General features: G+C 57.6%; 1 protein-coding gene across 1 annotated transcript; it reads left to right on the forward strand.

The window, feature by feature from the left end:
* The first annotated feature begins 5562 nt into the window (after positions 1-5562).
* On the forward strand, positions 5563-13394 carry SMO (smoothened, frizzled class receptor). Its single transcript, XM_061467904.1, has 11 exons — positions 5563-5836; positions 7563-7768; positions 8525-8734; positions 8814-8986; positions 9139-9358; positions 9450-9573; positions 9656-9748; positions 9945-10053; positions 10263-10448; positions 10746-10894; positions 11589-13394. The coding sequence occupies exons 1-11, from the start codon at positions 5578-5580 to the stop codon at positions 12359-12361; spliced, it is 2502 nt and encodes an 833-aa protein (XP_061323888.1). The 5' UTR covers positions 5563-5577; the 3' UTR covers positions 12362-13394.
* The last annotated feature ends 5096 nt before the right edge of the window (positions 13395-18490 follow it).

Here is an 18490-nt window from a genome sequence, read left to right on the forward strand (position 1 = left end):
GATGACCCCTCCTTACAGGGGCACCCCTGCCTGCACCCCACATTCCAGCAGGGTATAGGGGTCCGGGAGCAGGGATGGGGAAAGGGGGAGCTGGGGTCGGGAAGGGCTGTGAGGGTCCCGGGGGGTGGGGATGGGACACGGGGGTCCGGGGGGACATGGGGGGTCTCGATGCTGGGAAGGAATGTGGGGGCCCCGGTCGACGGGGGTGTCCCCAAGCTCCCCCGAAACCCCGCGCCCGCAGAGGCGCGCTGACGACGGCGGGAAGGAATGGCCACGCCCATGTCCCCGCCCCATCCAATCACATCCGTGATCACGGCCCCTGGTCACGCCCCCTCTGCGTTGGCCACGCCCCCGTCCTTGCCCGTGTCCCGCAGCGCGGTGGCGGCAGCGGGGCGTTTCTGTCCGTGAGCCCCCGTGTCCCCTCTCGGTCCCGGCCCTATCCCGGTCCCGGCCCACCCCCGCAGCCGGTCCCTCCCTCCCGCAGCGGGGTGCACAGACCCGTCCGTTCAGCGGCGCAGCAGCGCCCGCCCCTGGGCACACACGTGTGCAGGCACACGCATGGACAGGCACACACGTGTGTCCAGGCGCGCCCTGCCCCACGGCCAGCCAGCTCCCGGCCTCACGGGCACGGGGATGTACGGATCTGACGGGTGGACACAGAGTCATAGAAACACAGAATCAGCCAGGTGGGAAAAGCCCTTTAAGCTCATCCAGCCCAACCGTTCCCAGCCCTGCCAAGGCCACCACTAACCCATGGCACTGAGGCCTCGTCTCCACGGTGTGTGAACGCTTGCAGGGACGGTGACTCCAGCCCTGCCCTGGGCAGCCTCTGGGGAAGGAATTGTTCCTCAGCTCCATCTAAACCTGCCCTGGTGCAGCTTGAGGCCGTTTCCTCTTGTCCCATCCCTTGTTCCTTGGGAACGGAGATCTAGATCTGATGGATGGACACAGAGATCTGGTGGGCGGACACATAAATACAATGGGTAGACACACAGATCTGCTGAGGGGTACACAGGTATCACATGTGGAGGTACAGGTCTGATGGATGAACTGATAGATGTGATGAGAGGACAGTGCCTCCTTGTGCCAACACGGGCACCTTCATCTTCCTCACAGGGGCAGAACCAGTGCTGTGAGGACCAGGGTACGTTCAGCCCCACCAGGACCTCATGGGCTGTCCGAGGTAGCTCTTTGGAGACCCACAGCCATCACTCATGGCATTCTGGGGCCATGGGGGGTTCTTCCGTCAGCATCCATAGCAAACACCTCCTGGGGTGGTGGGGCCAGGGAGTGGCTCCCTGGTGACATGTGGTGGATGCCATCACTGGTGGCCTTGGTGACCCTAAGAGCAAGAAGAGGGGTTTTGGTTTCAGTTCCTCTGCCCCAAGCTCTGTCCTTCCTCTGGGAAGGGCCATGATGGCACCAGCGGCTGCTCCTTGGGGATTTCCAGCCCTAATAAACCCTGGGGGAGAAGAGTAACAGTAATAGATAGGATAGTAAATAGGATAATAGATAACAATGTGAGGGGACTCTCCCCTAGGCAAAGAGGACCCGTCCCATGTGCCTTGGGGATGGGGCAACGGGTGTGTGTGTGTGGTGTGTGACACAGCAGACACACCAAATTAAGGGAAATGGGAAGAAAACCACCAAAACTTCCCATTTTAAACTCAGCTCATAGATTTTAGCAGTAGGGAGAAGAAGTGCCAGGCTTTGGCCTCCAAATCCCCCACGTCTGTGAGGTCACTGGGGACAGAGCATCAGCACTGTTGGGTTTGGGGTGATTTCTGCAAATCTGGGGTCAGAGGCTCGGCTTTGCCCTTTCAGGGAACTCCCAAATCTCCCCATCTGGGTGCGTTTCAGGACTGAAGGATTTCCTGAACCCCAGCTGTCCCCTTGTGTCCCCCTGAGGGCTGTCACAAAGCCATCCTGCCTGGACGGGGGTCTCCGGGGCAGGGACAGCATGATTCGGGCAGTTTTGGGGCTGCGGGATCAGCCGGGAGGGATTCAGCTTGTCAGTCAGCAATGATGGACAAACAGGGTGCGCTGGCCCTTTAAGGCGGAGGTGCGCTGGCCCTTTAACCCGTGAACAGGTGCGGCGGGGGTCTGTGTGTGAGTACCCGGCGGCGGCTGAGCGACGGTGCGAAGAACCAATAGGAAAGCAGAATAGGCTGGACGGACCAATGAGCGGAGCGGCCGAAGGAGGAGGCGGGCCCTGGTGCTCCCTAGCGCTGCGAGGTCTGTAGGCTAGGGGACTGGTTCGGTTCCGTTCGGCTCCTTTCGGCTCCATTCGGTTCCGTTCGCTCCGCTCCGTTCGGCCTAGTTCGGCTCCGTTCGGCTCGGCTCGGTTCGGTTCCGTTCGGCCCGGTTCGGCTCCCCTCGGCTCGGCCATGGAGAGTCCGGAGGCGGGGGGCACGGTGTCCCCCGAGGAGGATTTCTCCTTCGTGAGCCCCATAGTGAAGTTCGTGCTCTTCTTCTTCAACATGCTCTTCTGGGTGAGTGACACCGGGGTCCCCCATACCAGGGGGGTGTCACCGGGGGCCCCCCATACTGAGGTACCCACCAGGAACCCCCATCTCGGGGGCTCACCAGGGACCCTCACCCTTAAGGCTGTCCCAATTACTGCACCCCATGGGACACCCCCATCCCAGGATTCCCCCCATCCCATGACTCTCTTTATCACTGGGGCTATGCGGGGGTTGGCTCGGCTGGGTCCCCCCACCCCACAAGGGCTTTTGGGGTACCTTATGCTCATGCTGTCACCCATGGGTGCCCCCCGTGGAAGACACCCCCCCAAACCTGTTGCTTTCTGCACCCTTTGGGGTGCCACAGCCTTTTTGAGGGTGTCCCCCATCCAAAACAGGGCCACTGGGGTGAGTGGCTGTCAGAACCCTCTGCTGCTCGTTGGAGCCGTCACAAACTGTGTGAGGAGGGTTTGCCTGTTTAGTTCTTTTCCTCCTCCTCGGGCTGGGTGGTCCCGTCACGGGGGGAATCGGGATATCGGGATGTGGCCGGGAGCTGCCAAGTGCTGGCTCCTGCCTGTCCCTGATCCCCTCTGCCATCCCCTGTCCGGGTGCTGCAGGAAAACCATCCCAAACTCTGCCCCTGGATGATGTTCCCCCCCAAAAAGGGGGTTTTCACCCCAAAGAGCACCTTCTAAAAGGTGCCCCCCCCAGCAACTTCTCTCCCCAAAAAGCAGTTCTCCCCCCACCCAAAAGCCACTTCACCCTGTACCAAATGTGACTTGGCACCCAAAAGAGCAATTTCACCCCCAAAAGTGATCACTTCTCTGAAGGACAACCCCTCCAAAGAGTGTGGAGGTTTCTTCCCCCCAAAAAGTGACTTTTCTGCCCAAAACAGTGAGTTCTCACCAAAAAGTAGCTGCTCTCCAAGAACAGTCCCCCTCCCAACTTACTTTTGTCTCCAGAAAGGGACTTTTCTCCCCCAAAAGCAACTTTGCTCTCCCCAAGAGGGACTTTTGTCACTAGAAAGGAACTTTTCTCCCCCCAGAAGTTGCTTTTATCAACAAAAAAGTGACTTTTCCTTCCCCAAAAATAACTTGTCTCCGTCCCCAAATAGTTTCCTCCCCCTAAAAGGGACTTCTCTCCCAAACACGCAACTTTTTTCCCCCACAAAAGTGGCTTTTATTTCCCAAGGTAACTTTCCCCTCCCCCCAAAACTTTGCTCCCCCTCCAAAAAGGATGTTTGTCCCCCAAAAGCAACTTCTCTCCTCCTGAAAGTGGCTTTTCTTCACCCCGAAATGACTTTTCCTCTCCCAAAAGTAACTTCCCCCTCAAAACCAAGTAACTTTTCTCCCTGAAAAAGCAACTTTTGTGCCTCAAAAGTGACTTTTCATCCCCTAAAAGTAACTTTCCTGCCCTCAAAAGGGACTTTTCATCCCCAAACTGCCTTTTGTCCCCCAAAAGTAACTTTTCTCCCCCAAAACCAACATTTCCCTCTGCAATAGTGACTCTTATCCCCCCAAATGTGATTTTTCTTCCCCTAAAAGTAGCTTCCTCCCCTCCAAGTAACTTTTCTCACCCAAGAGTGTCTTCTCTCCCAATAAAGCACCTTTTGTCCCCTAAACCTGACTTTTCTCCCCTCCCAAACGCAACTTTTCCACTCCAAAAAGCGATTTTTCTTCCCCAAAAGGAACCTTCTTCCCAAAAAGGTACTTTTTTGAATAAAAAGAAACTTTTCTCACCCCAAAAAAGTACCTTTTGTTCCCTAAAAAGCAACTTTCGTCCCCCAAAAGTGGCTTTTCTCCCACCAAAGTAACTTCCCAATCCCAAATGCAGTTTTTGTCCTCTAAGCAGCAGCTATTCCTCCCCAAAAGTAACATTCAACCCCCCCCAAAAGTTACTTTTTGCCCCCAAAAGAAACTTTTCTCACCTAATAAAGCACCTTTTGTTCCCCAAAAGCTCCTTTTGTCCCCAAAAGTTGACTTTTCACCCCCAAAGTGCTTTTTCTCCTCCAAAAAGCCACCTTTTCTTCCACAAAAGCAACTCTCCCCCTGAAAAAAGTGAGCTTCCCCTTCCCAAATCTAACTTTCCTCCCCTAGAAGTGACTTCTCTCCCTTGAAAACAACTTTTCTCCTCTGGAAAAGTGACTTTTCTGCCCCAGAAAGCAACTTTACCCCCTAAAAGTAACTTTTTTTGTCTCCAAAACAACTTTTATCCCCCTAGAAAAGCAATTTTCCCCCTCAAAATCAGCTCCCCTGTCCCAAATCTTTCCTCTCTCAAAACTAAACCCTTCTCCTCCAATCCCAAACTCCTCCCCTTCCAAAGCCGCTCTTCCTCTCCCCAAAGCGCCTTCTCCCTCCCCAAAAACGAGCTTTTCCCTCACAAAACCCAATATTTACCCCTCAGAACCCCACTTTCCCCTCCCAAAACCCCATCATTTCCCCTCCCCAAACCCAACATTTCCCCTCAAAAACCCACTTCCCCATCACAGATCTCCACTTTCCACTCACAAACCCCAACATTTCCCCCTCAAACCCCAACTTTCCCTCACAAACCCCCACATTTCCCCCTCCAAACCCCACTTTCCCCTCACAAACCCCATCCTTTATCCCTCAAACCCCACTTTCCCCTCACAAACCCCATCCTTTATCCCTCAAACCCCACTTTCCCCTCACAAACCCCATCCTTTATCCCCTCAAACCCCACTTTCCCCTCACAAACCCCATCCTTTATCCCTCAAGCCCCAACTTTCCCCCCTCAGGAGACCACCCCTTTCCCTTCTCCCCGAGCGCGACCCCCCGCCTCAAACTCCACTTTCCTCCCCAAAACCCCTCCCCTTCCCTGTCCGCTGCAAGAAAAAGTAACTTTTTCCTCACAAAAAGGCACTTTTTTCCCTCACAAACACCCGGTCCCCGCCCCGCTCTCCTCAGCCCGCCCCGGCGGGGGGCGCGGGGCCGTGGCGGGCCGGGCCGCGCTACGCTGAGGGGGAAGAAGAAGAAGAAGGAGGAGGAGGAGGAGGAGGAGGAGCGGGGCCGCTCCGCTCCCCTCCCGGCGAGCTCAACAAAGGGCGGCGGGGCATGGCGGGCGGCGGGGCCGCGTAGCGCCGGTGCGGGCCGGGATGGCGGCGCAGGGCGGCGGGTGGCGGTGGGCGCTGGCGCTGGGCATGGCGCTGGCCCTGGGCGGCCGCCGCTGCCCCGCCGCCCCGCTCCTCAACGCTTCGGCCGTGCCCGAGCGCTGCCGCCGCGCCGCGTCCTGCGAGCAGCTGCGGTTCGGGTCCTGCCTGGGCTCGGCGCTGCCCTACGCCGCCACCTCCACGTTGTTGGCTACGGACTCGGCTTCGCAGGAGGAGGCGCACGGGAAGCTCCTGCTCTGGTCCGGTACGGGACGCACCGGGGCGAGGCCCGCGCCGGGCCGGGCGCTGGCGGGGAGCGGGGGCTGCGGGCGGGTAAAGGGGAGCCCGGAGCGCTGTGGAGGAGCGCAGGGGGTGGAATGCGGTGCAGGGAAGCACAGCAGGGCCATGGGGAGGGGGCTGTACAGAGCGGGATTGGGATAGGGATAGGTGCAGCATAGGAAACTCGGTAACGGGGGCCTGGAGATCGGGACAGTGTAGAGGGGAGCTGTATAATGGGGGATAGTATAGAGAGGGAGCAGTAGAACAGGGGATGGGTGCAGTAGAGATAACTGTATAGTAGGGAATTGGGGATGGGGACAGTACAGAGGGGAGCTGTATAGTGGGAGATGAGATATGAGTATCTTACAGAAGGCTGTATGGAATGGGCTGGAGATGGGTGCAGTGTGCAGAGGGAGCAGTATAGCAGGGGATGGGATGGGTGCAATACAGATAGCTGTATAGCAGGGAATTGGGGATGGGAACAGTACAGAGGGGAGCTGTATAGTGGGAGATAGGGGACGAGTGTCTTACAGGAGGCTGTATGGATGGGGCTGGAGATGGGTGCAGCGTAGAGAGGAGCAGTATAGTGGGGAACAGTCTAGGAAGGTGTATAGAAAGGGACTAGAGATGGTACAGTGTAAACGGGAGCAGTATAGCAGGGGACTGGGGGACACATACAGTATGGAAAGTTCTATAGCAGGGCACAGGGGATGGGTGCAGTACAGATAGCTGTATAGCAGGGGGTTGGGGATGGGACAGTATGGAAGGGAGCAATGTGTAATGGGGGATAAGGGATGAGTATGGTATAGAAAGGTGTGTGGAAAGGGACTGCAGCTGGGTACAGAGTAGAGGGGAGCAGTATAGCAGGGTATGATACAGAAAACTAGTAGGGGACAGAGATGGGACAAAGATGGGTGCAGTATGGGGGGAGTAGTATAGCAGGGGATTGGGGATGAGTACAGTATAGGAAACTATAGTAAGGGCAGAAGATGGGTACAGTGTAGAGAAGAGCTGTATAGTGGCGGATTTGGGATGGGTACAGTATAGAAATCTGTATAGCAGGGTTATGGAGATGGGTACAGTGTAGACAGGGGCAGTATAGTAGGGGTCTGAGCTGGGTACAATATAGAGAAGGAGCAGTATAGGAGGGGACAGGGCATGAGTATGACAGAAAGCTGTATAAAATGGGCCTGGGGGTGGGTACAGTGTAGAGAGGAGCAGTACAGCGGGGGACTGTGGATAGGTACAGTACAGAGGGGAGTAGTATAGTGGGGAATAGGGGATGGGGTATAGCATATAAGAGAGCAGTATAGCAGGGAACTAGGTACAGTATAGAGGAGCAGCATAGCAGAGGACTGGGTACAGTATAGGTGAGGCTCAGATGTGGGCACAGTATAGAGGGTAAGGGGACTGGGGATGGGCACAGTCATGGGGACAGTATGGAGGGGAGCAGTATAATGGGGGACCATGAAGGGGTACTGTACATATACCTGTACAGCAATGGGCCGGGGAGGGGTACAGTATGGAGGGCAGCAGTAGAGCAGGGACTGCGGCTGAGTCCATGTGGCAGGGGAGCAGCACCCCAGAGGTACCATAGAGGGATCCTGGTGCTGAGCTGATGGGTGCATGGTGGGGCCTGCCCCATCCCATCCCCATGTGTGGGGCCACAGCAGCCGTGTCCACGCAGGGTGGTGACAGCGTTGTCCCCACAGGCCTGCGTAACGCCCCGCGCTGCTGGGACGTCATCCAGCCCCTGCTCTGTGCTGTCTACATGCCCAAGTGCGAGGACGGGCAGGTGGAGTTGCCCAGCCAGACCCTGTGCCAGGCCACCCGGGCACCATGCACCATCGTGGAGCGTGAGCGTGGATGGCCAGACTTCCTCAAGTGCACCACAGACCGCTTCCCTGAGGGATGCCCGGTACGGGGGGACACCACGGGCTCCATGTCCCATTTAGTGACAGACCTGAACATGAGCTTGTGCTCAGGCGGCCAAGGAGCCACCAGCATCCTGGCCTGTACCAGCACCAGTGTGGCAGTAGGGCTAGGGCAGTGACTGTGCCCCTGCACCGGGCACTGGTGAGGCTGCACCTTGAATCCTGTGTTCAGTTCTGGGCCCTTCACTGCAAGAGAGACATTGAGGTGCTGGAGTGGGGCCAGAGAAGGGCAACGGAGCTGGTGCAGGGCCTGGAGCACAAGTGTGATGGGGAAGGGCTGAGGGACCTGGGGGTTTCAGTCTGGAGAAGAGAAGACTCAGGGGGGACCTGATGGCTCCCTCCAAGTGCCTGAGAGGAGGATGGAGCCAGGAGGGGCTGGGCTCTGCTCCCAAGGAACAAGGGATGGGACAAGAGGAAACGGCCTCAAGCTGCACCAGGGCAGGTTTAGATGGAGCTGAGGAACAATTCCTTCCCCAGAGGGTGCTCAGGCATTGGAACAGGCTGCCCAGGGCAGGGCTGCAGTCACCGTCCCTGCAAGTGTTCACACAGCGTGGAGACGAGGCCTCAGTGCCATGGGTTAGTGGTGGCCTTGGCAGTGTTTTTCCAGCCTGGCTGATTCCATGATTCTCAGGGAGCAGGGAAATGCTGTCTGTTCCCAGCCCTCCATGGGGGACTGGTGTCCACACCCTTCACCATGAGGGTGCTGCCTCCTCCTCATGGCCTCACTTCTCCTCCGGCAGAACGAGGTGCAGAACATCAAGTTCAACAGCTCGGGGCAGTGTGAGGCACCGCTGGTGAGGACAGACAACCCCAAGAGCTGGTATGAGGACGTGGAGGGTTGTGGCATCCAGTGCCAAAACCCACTCTTCACAGAGAAGGAGCACCGTGAGATGCACGTCTACATCGCTGCCTTCAGCTCCGTCACCATCTTCTGCACCTTCTTCACCCTGGTGAGACATGGGGGGACATAGGGTGGGGTCCCCAAAAGTGGACCAGGCTCCAAGCTGTCCCTTTGTCCTCCTTCACCAGGCCACATTTGTTGCTGACTGGAGGAACTCCAACCGCTACCCAGCTGTCATCCTCTTCTACATCAACGCCTGCTTCTTCGTGGGCAGCATCGGTTGGTTGGCGCAGTTCATGGATGGGGCCCGTGATGAGATCGTGTGCCGGGCTGATGGCACCATGCGGCTGGGAGAGCCCACGTACGTGTCACCTCCAACCCCATCCCACCACTGCCACGTTCCAGAAGGTCTCCTCTGGCTCCTCCATGCCTCTTGGAAGGGGATGGAGATCTCCTTCCTCCTCCCTGTCCTGTTGTGCAGTTGGTGATGCTCTTGTCTCACCTCATCCATAGCTCCAACGAGACACTCTCCTGCGTCATCATCTTCGTCATCGTTTACTACTCGCTGATGTCGGGTGTCATCTGGTTTGTCATGCTGACCTACGCCTGGCACACTTCCTTCAAGGCACTGGGCACCACCTACCAGCCGCTGGTGGGCAAGACCTCCTACTTCCACCTCATCACCTGGTCCATCCCCTTCGTCCTCACCGTGGCCATCCTGGCTGTGGCACAGGTACCGGCACTGCGATCCTGTATCCTGGTGGTGACATGCACAGGGAGAGGTGGCCACAGCCACCTCACTCCTTTTGTCCCCATCTCCCCAGGTGGATGGTGACTCTGTCAGTGGCATCTGCTTTGTGGGGTACAAGAACTACCGGTACCGGGCCGGCTTTGTCCTGGCGCCCATTGGGCTTGTCCTTGTTGTGGGTGGCTACTTCCTCATCCAGGGTAGGTTTGGGCTCACCCTGCCATGGGGATGGGATGACTGTGGGTGTCCCCCAGCCCTGACCACCTCATCCCTCCCCCACAGGGGTCATGACGCTCTTCTCCATCAAGAGCAACCACCCTGGGCTGCTCAGCGAGAAGGCAGCCAGCAAGATCAATGAGACCATGCTGCGCCTGGGTGAGTGCTGCTCCACAGGCACTGTTTCCATGGGGATTTGAGTGGGAAAGGGGACATCGTGCTCCCTGGAAACCCCAATGGTCCCATCCCACATCCTGGGGGTGCCTGCAGTGGGGGATGAAGCTGTAGTGATGGATCATGGCTCCTGTTGTCACTGGGGTCCAGCTAAACTGGGGATGTCCCACTTCTCTTCCAGGCATCTTTGGCTTCTTGGCCTTTGGCTTTGTCTTCATCACTTTTGGTTGTCACTTCTATGACTTCTTCAACCAGGCGGAGTGGGAACGCAGCTTTCGGGAATATGTGCTGTGAGTGGGACAGGGACAAGGACGGGGATGGGGATGTGGACGGGAACAGGAGGGCAAGTGGGATCCTAGGACGTTGAATTTAGTGGTGGACATGGAGAAGTGGAGGAGTCCCATGTCCCCCACCAGCATTCCCACCACATCTCACTTTGCAGAGGTGTGTCACTGGGTGTCCCCTCCTTATGGCCAGCGTCCCCCGTCTGTCCCCGCAGGTGTGAGGCCAACGTGACCATCGCCACGCAGACCAACAAGCCCATCCCTGACTGTGAGATCAAGAACCGGCCGAGCCTGCTGGTGGAGAAGATCAACCTCTTTGCCATGTTCGGCACTGGCATCTCCATGAGCACATGGGTCTGGACCAAGGCCACGCTGCTCATCTGGAGGCGCACATGGTGCAGGTAGGACCCCAAGGATGTCAGCCCGTCCTGCCCCATCCAGCATCCTGAGACGCTGGAGCTTGTCCCCGGGCTTTTGTCCCTCAATGAGTTGTGGGCTCACAGTAGGTGGCAGTGTAGGAACGGGGTGGCCTCTCTCACTCTGCAGGCATCTCATGTCCTCCTTGTGGGACACCTCCATCTGCAGGGGACCCATCCAGCTCAGTCCTATCACTTAGTGTCCCTGTCCAGAGGGAGATGGGGAGGGTCTCTTGTGCCTGGGCCACCCCATATCTCTGCTGTGACCTGCTGTGTCCCCAGGCTGACGGGGCAGAGCGATGACCAACCCAAGAGGATCAAGAAGAGCAAGATGATCGCAAAGGCCTTCTCCAAGCGCAAGGAGCTGTTGCGTGACCCAGGCCAGGAGCTATCCTTCAGCATGCACACCGTGACACACGATGGCCCTGTGGGTATGTGTGCTGGGCTGCATCAGAAGGAGTGTAAGCAGAAGGTCCAGGGAGGTCCTGGGAGCAGGTCTGGGGAGATCCTGCCCCTCTGCTCTGCGAGACCCCACCTGCAGCACTGTGTGCAGTTCTGGTGTCCTCAACATCAGAAGGACACAGAGCTGTTGGAGCAAGTCCAGAGGAGGCCACGAGGATGATTGGGGCTGAAGCAGCTCCCATATGGAGACAGGCTGAGAACACTGGGGCTGTTCAGCCTGGAGAAGAGAAACCACGTGGAGACCTCAGAGCAGCTTCCAGTGTCTGAAGGGGGCTACAAGGATGCTGGAGAGGGACCCTTCATCAGGGACTGGAGTGATAGGACAAGGGGTGAGGGGTTCAAACTGAAACAGGGGAGATTGAGATGAGCTCTTAGGCAGAAGCTCTTCCCTGTGAGGGTGCTGAGGCGCTGGCACAGGGTGCCCAGAGAAGCTGTGGCTGCCCCATCCCTGGCAGTGTTCAAGGCCAGGTTGGACATAGGGGCTTGGAGCAAGCTGCTCTAGTGGAAGGTGTCCCTGCCCGTGGCAGGGGTTGGAACTGGAGGAGCTTTAAGGTCCCTCCCAACCCAAACTATTCCACAATTCTGTGTGGGAGGGGCACATCTCAGCAGCTCCCTGGTGGCCCCGTTATCCCCCATTGACCAGGCTCTCTGTTGTCCTTGCAGCCGGTTTAGCATTTGACATCAACGAGCCATCAGGTGACGTGTCCTCAGCGTGGGCCCAGCACGTCACCAAGATGGTGGCCAGGAGGGGAGCCATCCTGCCCCAGGACATCTCCGTGACACCCGTGGCAACACCTGGCAAGTCCTTGGGGACCATGTTGGGGGGGAGGGATGAGGAGGGCTGGGAGGTGCTGGGGGGACACAGGGCAGCATGTGGCCACTCTCACCCCATTCCACATCCCACAGTGCCACCAGAGGAGAGAGCCAACCTCTGGGTGGTTGAAGCCGACGTCTCCCCCGAGCTGCAGAAGCGCAGTGGCCGCAGGAAGAAGAGGAGGAAGAAGAAGAAGAAGGGGGTGAGCCCAGACCCCGAGCGCTGCCTAGGGGGTTCCGCAGCCCCCTTAGCACCCAGCACCGTCCCCCACCTGCCCCGGCTGCCACCCCAGCCCTGCCTGGTCACTTTTGCCCCCGACATGCTTCCGGGGCTCCCACCTGAAGCCACCTTCGCCGGGCGACCATGGGACAACCGCTGCAGAGCCAAGGTCCTGCACCTCATCAGCAACCCCTTCTGCCCCGAGGGCGGCTCCCCGGAGGAGGAGAGGCCCAGCCCCAGCACCGGGCACCAGCAGCACAACGGGGCTCCGCTGTGGCTCCCCAGGCCAGACCCCCGTGCTGGGGGGATGAGGACTCAGGGCCGTCGGGCCGCCTTGGGCCCCATCCACTCCCGGACCAACCTGGTGGATGCAGAGCTGCTGGATGCTGATTCGGACTTTTGAGCTTGGTGGGATGTTGTGAGCAGATGGGGGTGGCCCTGAAGCCTCATCCAGTGCCAGCAGCTTGTGAGGAGACTTGGAAGCCCATCCTGACCCACTGAGCTCGGTCCTGAGCATCCCTCCAGCCTGGCCACTGCTGATTTCCACCCTTGGAGGACTGTGTCACTCCCCAGGCAGACTCAATTCACATCCCAGCCCAGCGAGATGCCAAAAGTAAGGTTTTGGGGTATCCCCACGGCATCACTGTGAGAAGAGAAACTGCATGTTGGTGGAACAAACCCCGTCCAGGTCCTGCAGGGATATATGGAGAAGGGGGACACTGCCTTTGCCCCCCAGGACAGTGGTACCAGGCAGCGGGTGAGCGCAGCTCAGGGTGGATTTTGGGGAGCTGCATGCCACACCTTGGGGTGCTGGGACCTGCTGCCACCCCTCACTCTCTCCCCCACTGTGAGTAGATGGTACGTAGAGCTTCCACACACGTGTGCCAATAGTTTTGTAATACACCAAGCCATGGTGCTGCAGCTGAGTGGGATGAGCTGATCCCTGCTCACGGGGTGTAGCAGCACCCTGGGGTGCGCCCGTTTCTCTGGGTACACCCCTCATTCCTTCAGGGGTCCAAAAGTGCCTTCCAGCTCCCCAGAGAGCTGCACCAGACCTATACCACAGGGTTGGTGGGCTGGTGGGCCCTGACCAGGGGAGGTGGGGAGTCACTTTGGGGTGCTCCCTGAGCCATGATGCCTAAACCAGGACCCAAACCAGGTGCTCTCGGGGTGCACCCACCCCCTGAGCAAAGCTTTTTTTTATGTTTTTAACTAAACCTCCCCCAGTTTACACTAAACCCAGACAAGTGCTGAGGTAGGAGGGCTCCAGTCCCTGCTGGTGTTTTCTATTTGTCCATTACCCCCCAAATCATCTTTATCAAACCCCAGTAGGCTCCTGGTGTTCCCTCTATCCCAGTGACCTCCATGGGTGCCTTTTTTTGCTGTGTAAAGGAAAACTCTCCTGTATCAGTATTAAATTTACCACATTTCCAGTGCCAGCGACCGCCCTGGGCTCTTTGGGGAGGGGAAATGTTGCTGACTCCTAAAAGGGCTCCAAATGCCCTAAAAATGATCTTGAACTGTTTAAACCCAGCTTTAAACTTGCTGACTCCTAAAAGGGCTCCAAATGCCCTAAAAATGATCTTGACCCAGCTTTAACACCCGGTCCTGGCTATTTTGCCAGCAGAAGGCACATAGGAGGGGCTGGAAGTACCTGTGGGTGCTGTGAAGACTGTTTGAGGGGACAGTTGATGGGTTTTGGCAGCAAACTGGGGAGGTGGGGGGGGTTCCATTGCCAGCAGATGGCACTAGGGGGTTAGATAGAGCAGGACCATAGAGTTCTGGAGGACTGTGCAAGCAAGGCAGGGGGTGGCCCCCACAGGTGGCCGGAGACCGGACCTGGGAGGAGAATGTGGAGGAAGCTGTGGGGGCTAACCAATACTGTTATGCCAAGAAGGAGTGGCTGAATACCACTCCTATATATGTGTGAGCTGCGTCACAAATAAAGTAGAAGTTGCTTATCACCCATATTGGGTTGGCCTGTCTGCTTCTCCTCGCCGCTTACAAATGGCGCCCGAACAGGGACGCGGACTACAGGGCCCTGGTCGCTGGGGACCCGGATTACAGGGCTCCGACTAGCGGGGACCCGGAATACAGGGCCCCGGCCGACGGGGACCCGGGATACAGGGCCCCGGCCGACGGGGACCCGGATACAGGGCCCCGGCCGACGGGGACCCGGGATACACGGCCCCGGCTAGCAGGGACCCGGGATACAGGGCCCCGGTCGACGGGGCCCCGGCCGACGGGGACCCGGGATAGAGGGCCCCGACTAGCGGGGACCCGGAATACAGGGCCCCGGTCGACGGGGACCCGGGATACAGGGCCCCGACTAGCGGGGACCCGGAATACAGGGCCCCGACTAGCGGGGACCCGGGATACAGGGCCCCGATCGACGGGGACCCGGAACGGCGAGTGAGCGGCGCCGGCGGCAGCGGCCGGGAAGCGCGGGCAATGCTGCTGCGGTGGCGTGACGGACCCGGGTGCTTGGACTAACCGAAAGAATCCGCCGCTGGGGCGTACCAGACACTGCTGCGTCGGGAGGCCGATCCGGAGACCGAGGTTACAGGACGACCCAGAAGAAGACGATCCGGAAAAGGCTGGCCATGAAAATGGACCGAGAGGTAGCCCTGGACTTATTACAGTGCTTCTTATAAAAGCGGGGAACTGAGCCCTGAACTTTTTACAGTGCTTTTTATAAAAGCGGGGAATTGAGCCTGAGACTCTAAAGCAGCTAGCAGGTCTAGTGGCTAGGGAAGGCTAAGAGATTTTTTTTGCAGATCCTAATACAATATTTGAGGAGAGTGAGTGGCGAAAGTTTGGTGATGAACTATTTGACTCAGTGCTTAATGATTATAAAAAGGCAAAGAAACTCGGTAAACCACGGAGGGAAGTAATGAACTGTATAAAAAGATACAAGGCAGAAAAGAAAACTGCCGCGGTAGCAACGGAGAAACTAGGAACAGACGTCCCCGGTCGGTTGAAACCGGGGGAAGATTACAACTCGTTCCCCCCCCCCCCAACTCGCGGGAGCACAGGGTTTCCCAACCCCCCCACCCCGCACCCCCCCCACCCCGCACCCCCCCCTTCCTTTTCTCCCCCTCCATCAGAAGGTGCCGCGGAGGAGGTGTAACCCCCTGCTCCCCCACCACCCCAGTTCCGAAAGTAGGGACTTTGAAAAGGACAGAGAAAGTATATTAGAAGGTATACGCATGATAAATGTCGAGAAATCCGAAAGAAAGAGGGCGGTGCCTCGGCGCCGGATCGATTGCGGCGCCACTGTGAAGCACGCAGTAGAAAATAGGGATCATGCGCGAGCGGGAGATTTAAAGGAACCGCGAGCCTCTCCAACCCACTACGCCCTAGAGTGAAAAAAAAATTGTAACTCAGTCACGGAGGAGCCAGGTCTGCAGATGGCTACATACCGAACGAGATACACCTGATAAGAAAGACACAGCTGCGAGCAACGGAGACCCCGAGTTCGGCGCAGGATCAGCCCCCGAATCCCCTGAATCCGAGCCAGATTTATATCCTCTGCTTCCAGACCCTGACTCTTCGTCTCCCGGGTAGGTCTGCTCAGACTTACTGGCCCTGGAGACGCTCAGCTGTAACAATGGGTAACCAAATATTTGATCATTACTGGGGAATTTTCTGCAATGGGCATCTTTGCATATCGTGTGTTTACTACACAGCAGGGGGCTAAAGGGTGGGAAGCTCTTGATCTCAAAATAGTTAAGGAGGCCTGATAAACAGTGACCGCGTATGCGTTAAAATCCTCTTATACTCAAGCTGTATATGTTATGATTTTTTCTTGCAGCTGACAGGGAGAGCCCATACAGTTTCTCTGTGATACTCATGTACTAGAAGTTGGTAAATATAAGTATGTCCAGGTTTCTATCAGCTCTTGGAGACCTCTGTAGGTACTGCTGGCCACTTCTTCCAGCACAGGCTGGCCACCTGTGTCGGAATGAGTGTGCATTTTGGTCAGTATAAAAGCCCAAGCCTCATGCGATGTGGGGGAGGCAGAGCCTCTGCGGGGATGCCCGCTAAGGTTGAGCCTGCCACCTCGCACTGCAGTGATGCTTCTCGGAGCTGGTTTGCTGTTAGTCTCCACAGGGTCCTTGTGCCACGTTCTGTACGTGGGACTGTAGTGGGAGTAATGATGGCTTTTGCAGGGACTAAAAAAAAAAAAAAAAAAGAGAGGGGGGGAGAGAGAGAGAGTAATGATGTTACATTTAACTTTGACCTGTCTGCTTCTGAAGAACTGATAACCGTTTATCTCAGTCTGCTTGGGGTATTCACGGTCAGCTCCTGTAGCTGAGGCATCAGGTTTATCCATTCGTCTGTCCAGCTCATGGCAAGGCTTGACAAACTTTGCAGGCAGTCACCATGGACCTGTAGGCAGGAGGGCACAAATACACCCCCTCCCCCACTACAGTCCCACGTACAGAACGTGGCACAAGAGACTATCACAGAGCCTCTCTCCTCGACTTCTCTTGCAGGTGGGCAGCGTGAGGTGCAGAGCGGTGCTGCCCCGCAGCATGAGGACAGAGGAGCAGACACTTCCTCGGCCAGTGGTGGTGGAAAGGACACCTCGGCCGCCACCTCGGCCAGTGAGAGAAGCCAGCAGGCTGCCTCGCCCGACATGGGCACCCTCTGCCCCTGCAGCCAGATTCACTGACATGGCCATCGGCAGGACAAGCAACAGCCAAAAGCAGCTTTTCACAACCGCTGCCCAGCAGCACCACATCCCCGCACATGGCAGCACTGTTGCGAGGCCACGGAGCTGGCAGCCTGCCCCACACAGCCTGTGCCACAGCCTGTGCCACAGCGCAGGGCACAAGAAATGTGAGCGTGGTCCTGCGCAACAACAGCGCTGAGAGCCGGGGACCCTACCAGCAGGCAGTGGCATGCCAGGACCCAGCATACAGCAGGGCTGCAATGACAAGAAGATACACTGTCAGGGCACCTAACGGCAGCAAAGCCACCGCCACTCAGCCTGCTCCTGATCCTAACACCCGTGCGAGCACTGCTGCTTCCCAGAGCAGGAAGACGGGGCGAGAGGGCAGCCTCAATGACAAGTTGCTGGGGCTGCACAAGAAGGTTCTTGCAAAGCCTCTGCCCGCCCTGCGCAGCAACATCGAGGCTTTGCAACACGCCAGGAGGAGCCGCTTGGCCAGAGCTCCTGAGGAAGAGGAGTACCAGGCACCTCTCGTTCCCATGGCACCAGCACCAGCATCTCGTGGCTTTAGCAGGCAGGCTGCTGCAGCACAAGCCCAGCGCCAGGCACCTGCCATGAACAGCTCAGCAGAAAATGACGCAGATCTGAATTTCCCATCCAGGTGCGTCAAGAAGCTTCCTTTCAGAGCTGGTGTCGAGGTGATAGAGGCACCAGCCTCTCCCGCCATCGGCAGGCAGGCTGCAGCAGGACGAGCACAGGGCCGGGCACCTGCCCCGCACAGCCACAAAGAAAGCAACATGGATATGAAGGTCACACCCAAGAGCATCCTCAGGAAGGTCCATTTCAGAGATGCTGTTGAGGAGGAGGCAGAGACCGCAGCCTCTTGTGGCTTTGACAGTCAAGCTCTGGCAGCAGAAGCACAGTGCAATGCACCTGCCTCCGACAGCATCATAGTAAGAGATGCAAAAGTGCGTGTCACACCCAGTGTCGGTGCAAGCTCCCAGTTCTGGAATATGATCGAGGAGGAGGCAGAGGAAACAGATTCTTCTCACAATGGTGATGAGGAGGCAGCACCGGAGGCAGCACCAGAGGCAGAGAGTCAGGCATCTGTCCTGCTCAGCCCAGATGCCTGTGAGTTGGTTCCACAGGGAGCAGCCCTGCTCAGCACAAGGGAGCCTCTGGTCCAGGCTGTGGCAGTGGATCAGGAAACCAGCCAGCAGCTGCTGGAACCTCAGGGCATGACCCAAATGCTGGATGCGGCAGTGGACAAAGAGGAGAAAGAGTGGGTAGAGGACATTGATAAAGTGCTGTCCCAAGTGGAAGAGATCATCATACGCAACCTCTGGGTCAACCCCTCGGTCCCAGAGCTCTTCCAGGACCCCCAGGCCGATATCCAGGAGGGGTCTGACTTCCCCAGCAGCATGGACATTGAAGTGACAGGGGAGGCAGGTGGAGACCTGCAGAACACGTCTCCTATCCCAGCCGGACCCACAGCCACTGAGTCGACAGCTTCTACATTAGCTGCATCTGCGGAGGAAGAGGAGCACCGCGCACGTCTCACTCCAGTGGCACAGGAGGAGGTGGAACCGGCACCAGTTTCTCCTGCCTGCGTCGAGCAGGAGGCAGCACCACAGGCACAGAGGCAGGTACCTGCCCTGCTCAGCCTGGGCAAGGCTGTGACTGTCATCCAGGGAACAAGGCAGCAGCAGGTGAAAGAGCCAGATGTGGCACAAAGCTTGGATGTGGAGTCACCGTCAACGTCGCCTGCTGTAGTTCAGGACAGCGAGAACCAGCCAGGTACTTGCCCGAGTTGGGTGGCACCCAGGCCAGACCGTCAGCAGTGTTTGCGTGAGT

This window comes from Pezoporus flaviventris, unplaced genomic scaffold (genome assembly GCF_033815535.1).
Source record: "Pezoporus flaviventris isolate CSIRO_AGI_PZ_B2104156 unplaced genomic scaffold, CSIRO_AGI_Pfla_v1 ptg000046l, whole genome shotgun sequence".
In the NCBI taxonomy this organism is placed as follows: Eukaryota; Metazoa; Chordata; class Aves; order Psittaciformes; family Psittacidae; genus Pezoporus; species Pezoporus flaviventris.

Bases quoted from the DNA above. Each gene is read 5' to 3' on its own strand.
- SMO (XM_061467904.1), top strand. From the start codon at position 5,578: ATGGCGGCGCAGGGCGGCGGGTGGCGGTGGGCGCTGGCGCTGGGCATG. The intron at 9,749-9,944 runs GTGAGTGCTGCT...CTTCTCTTCCAG, and splicing joins TGAGACCATGCTGCGCCTGG to GCATCTTTGGCTTCTTGGCC. The intron at 10,449-10,745 runs GTAGGACCCCAA...CTGTGTCCCCAG, and splicing joins TGGAGGCGCACATGGTGCAG to GCTGACGGGGCAGAGCGATG.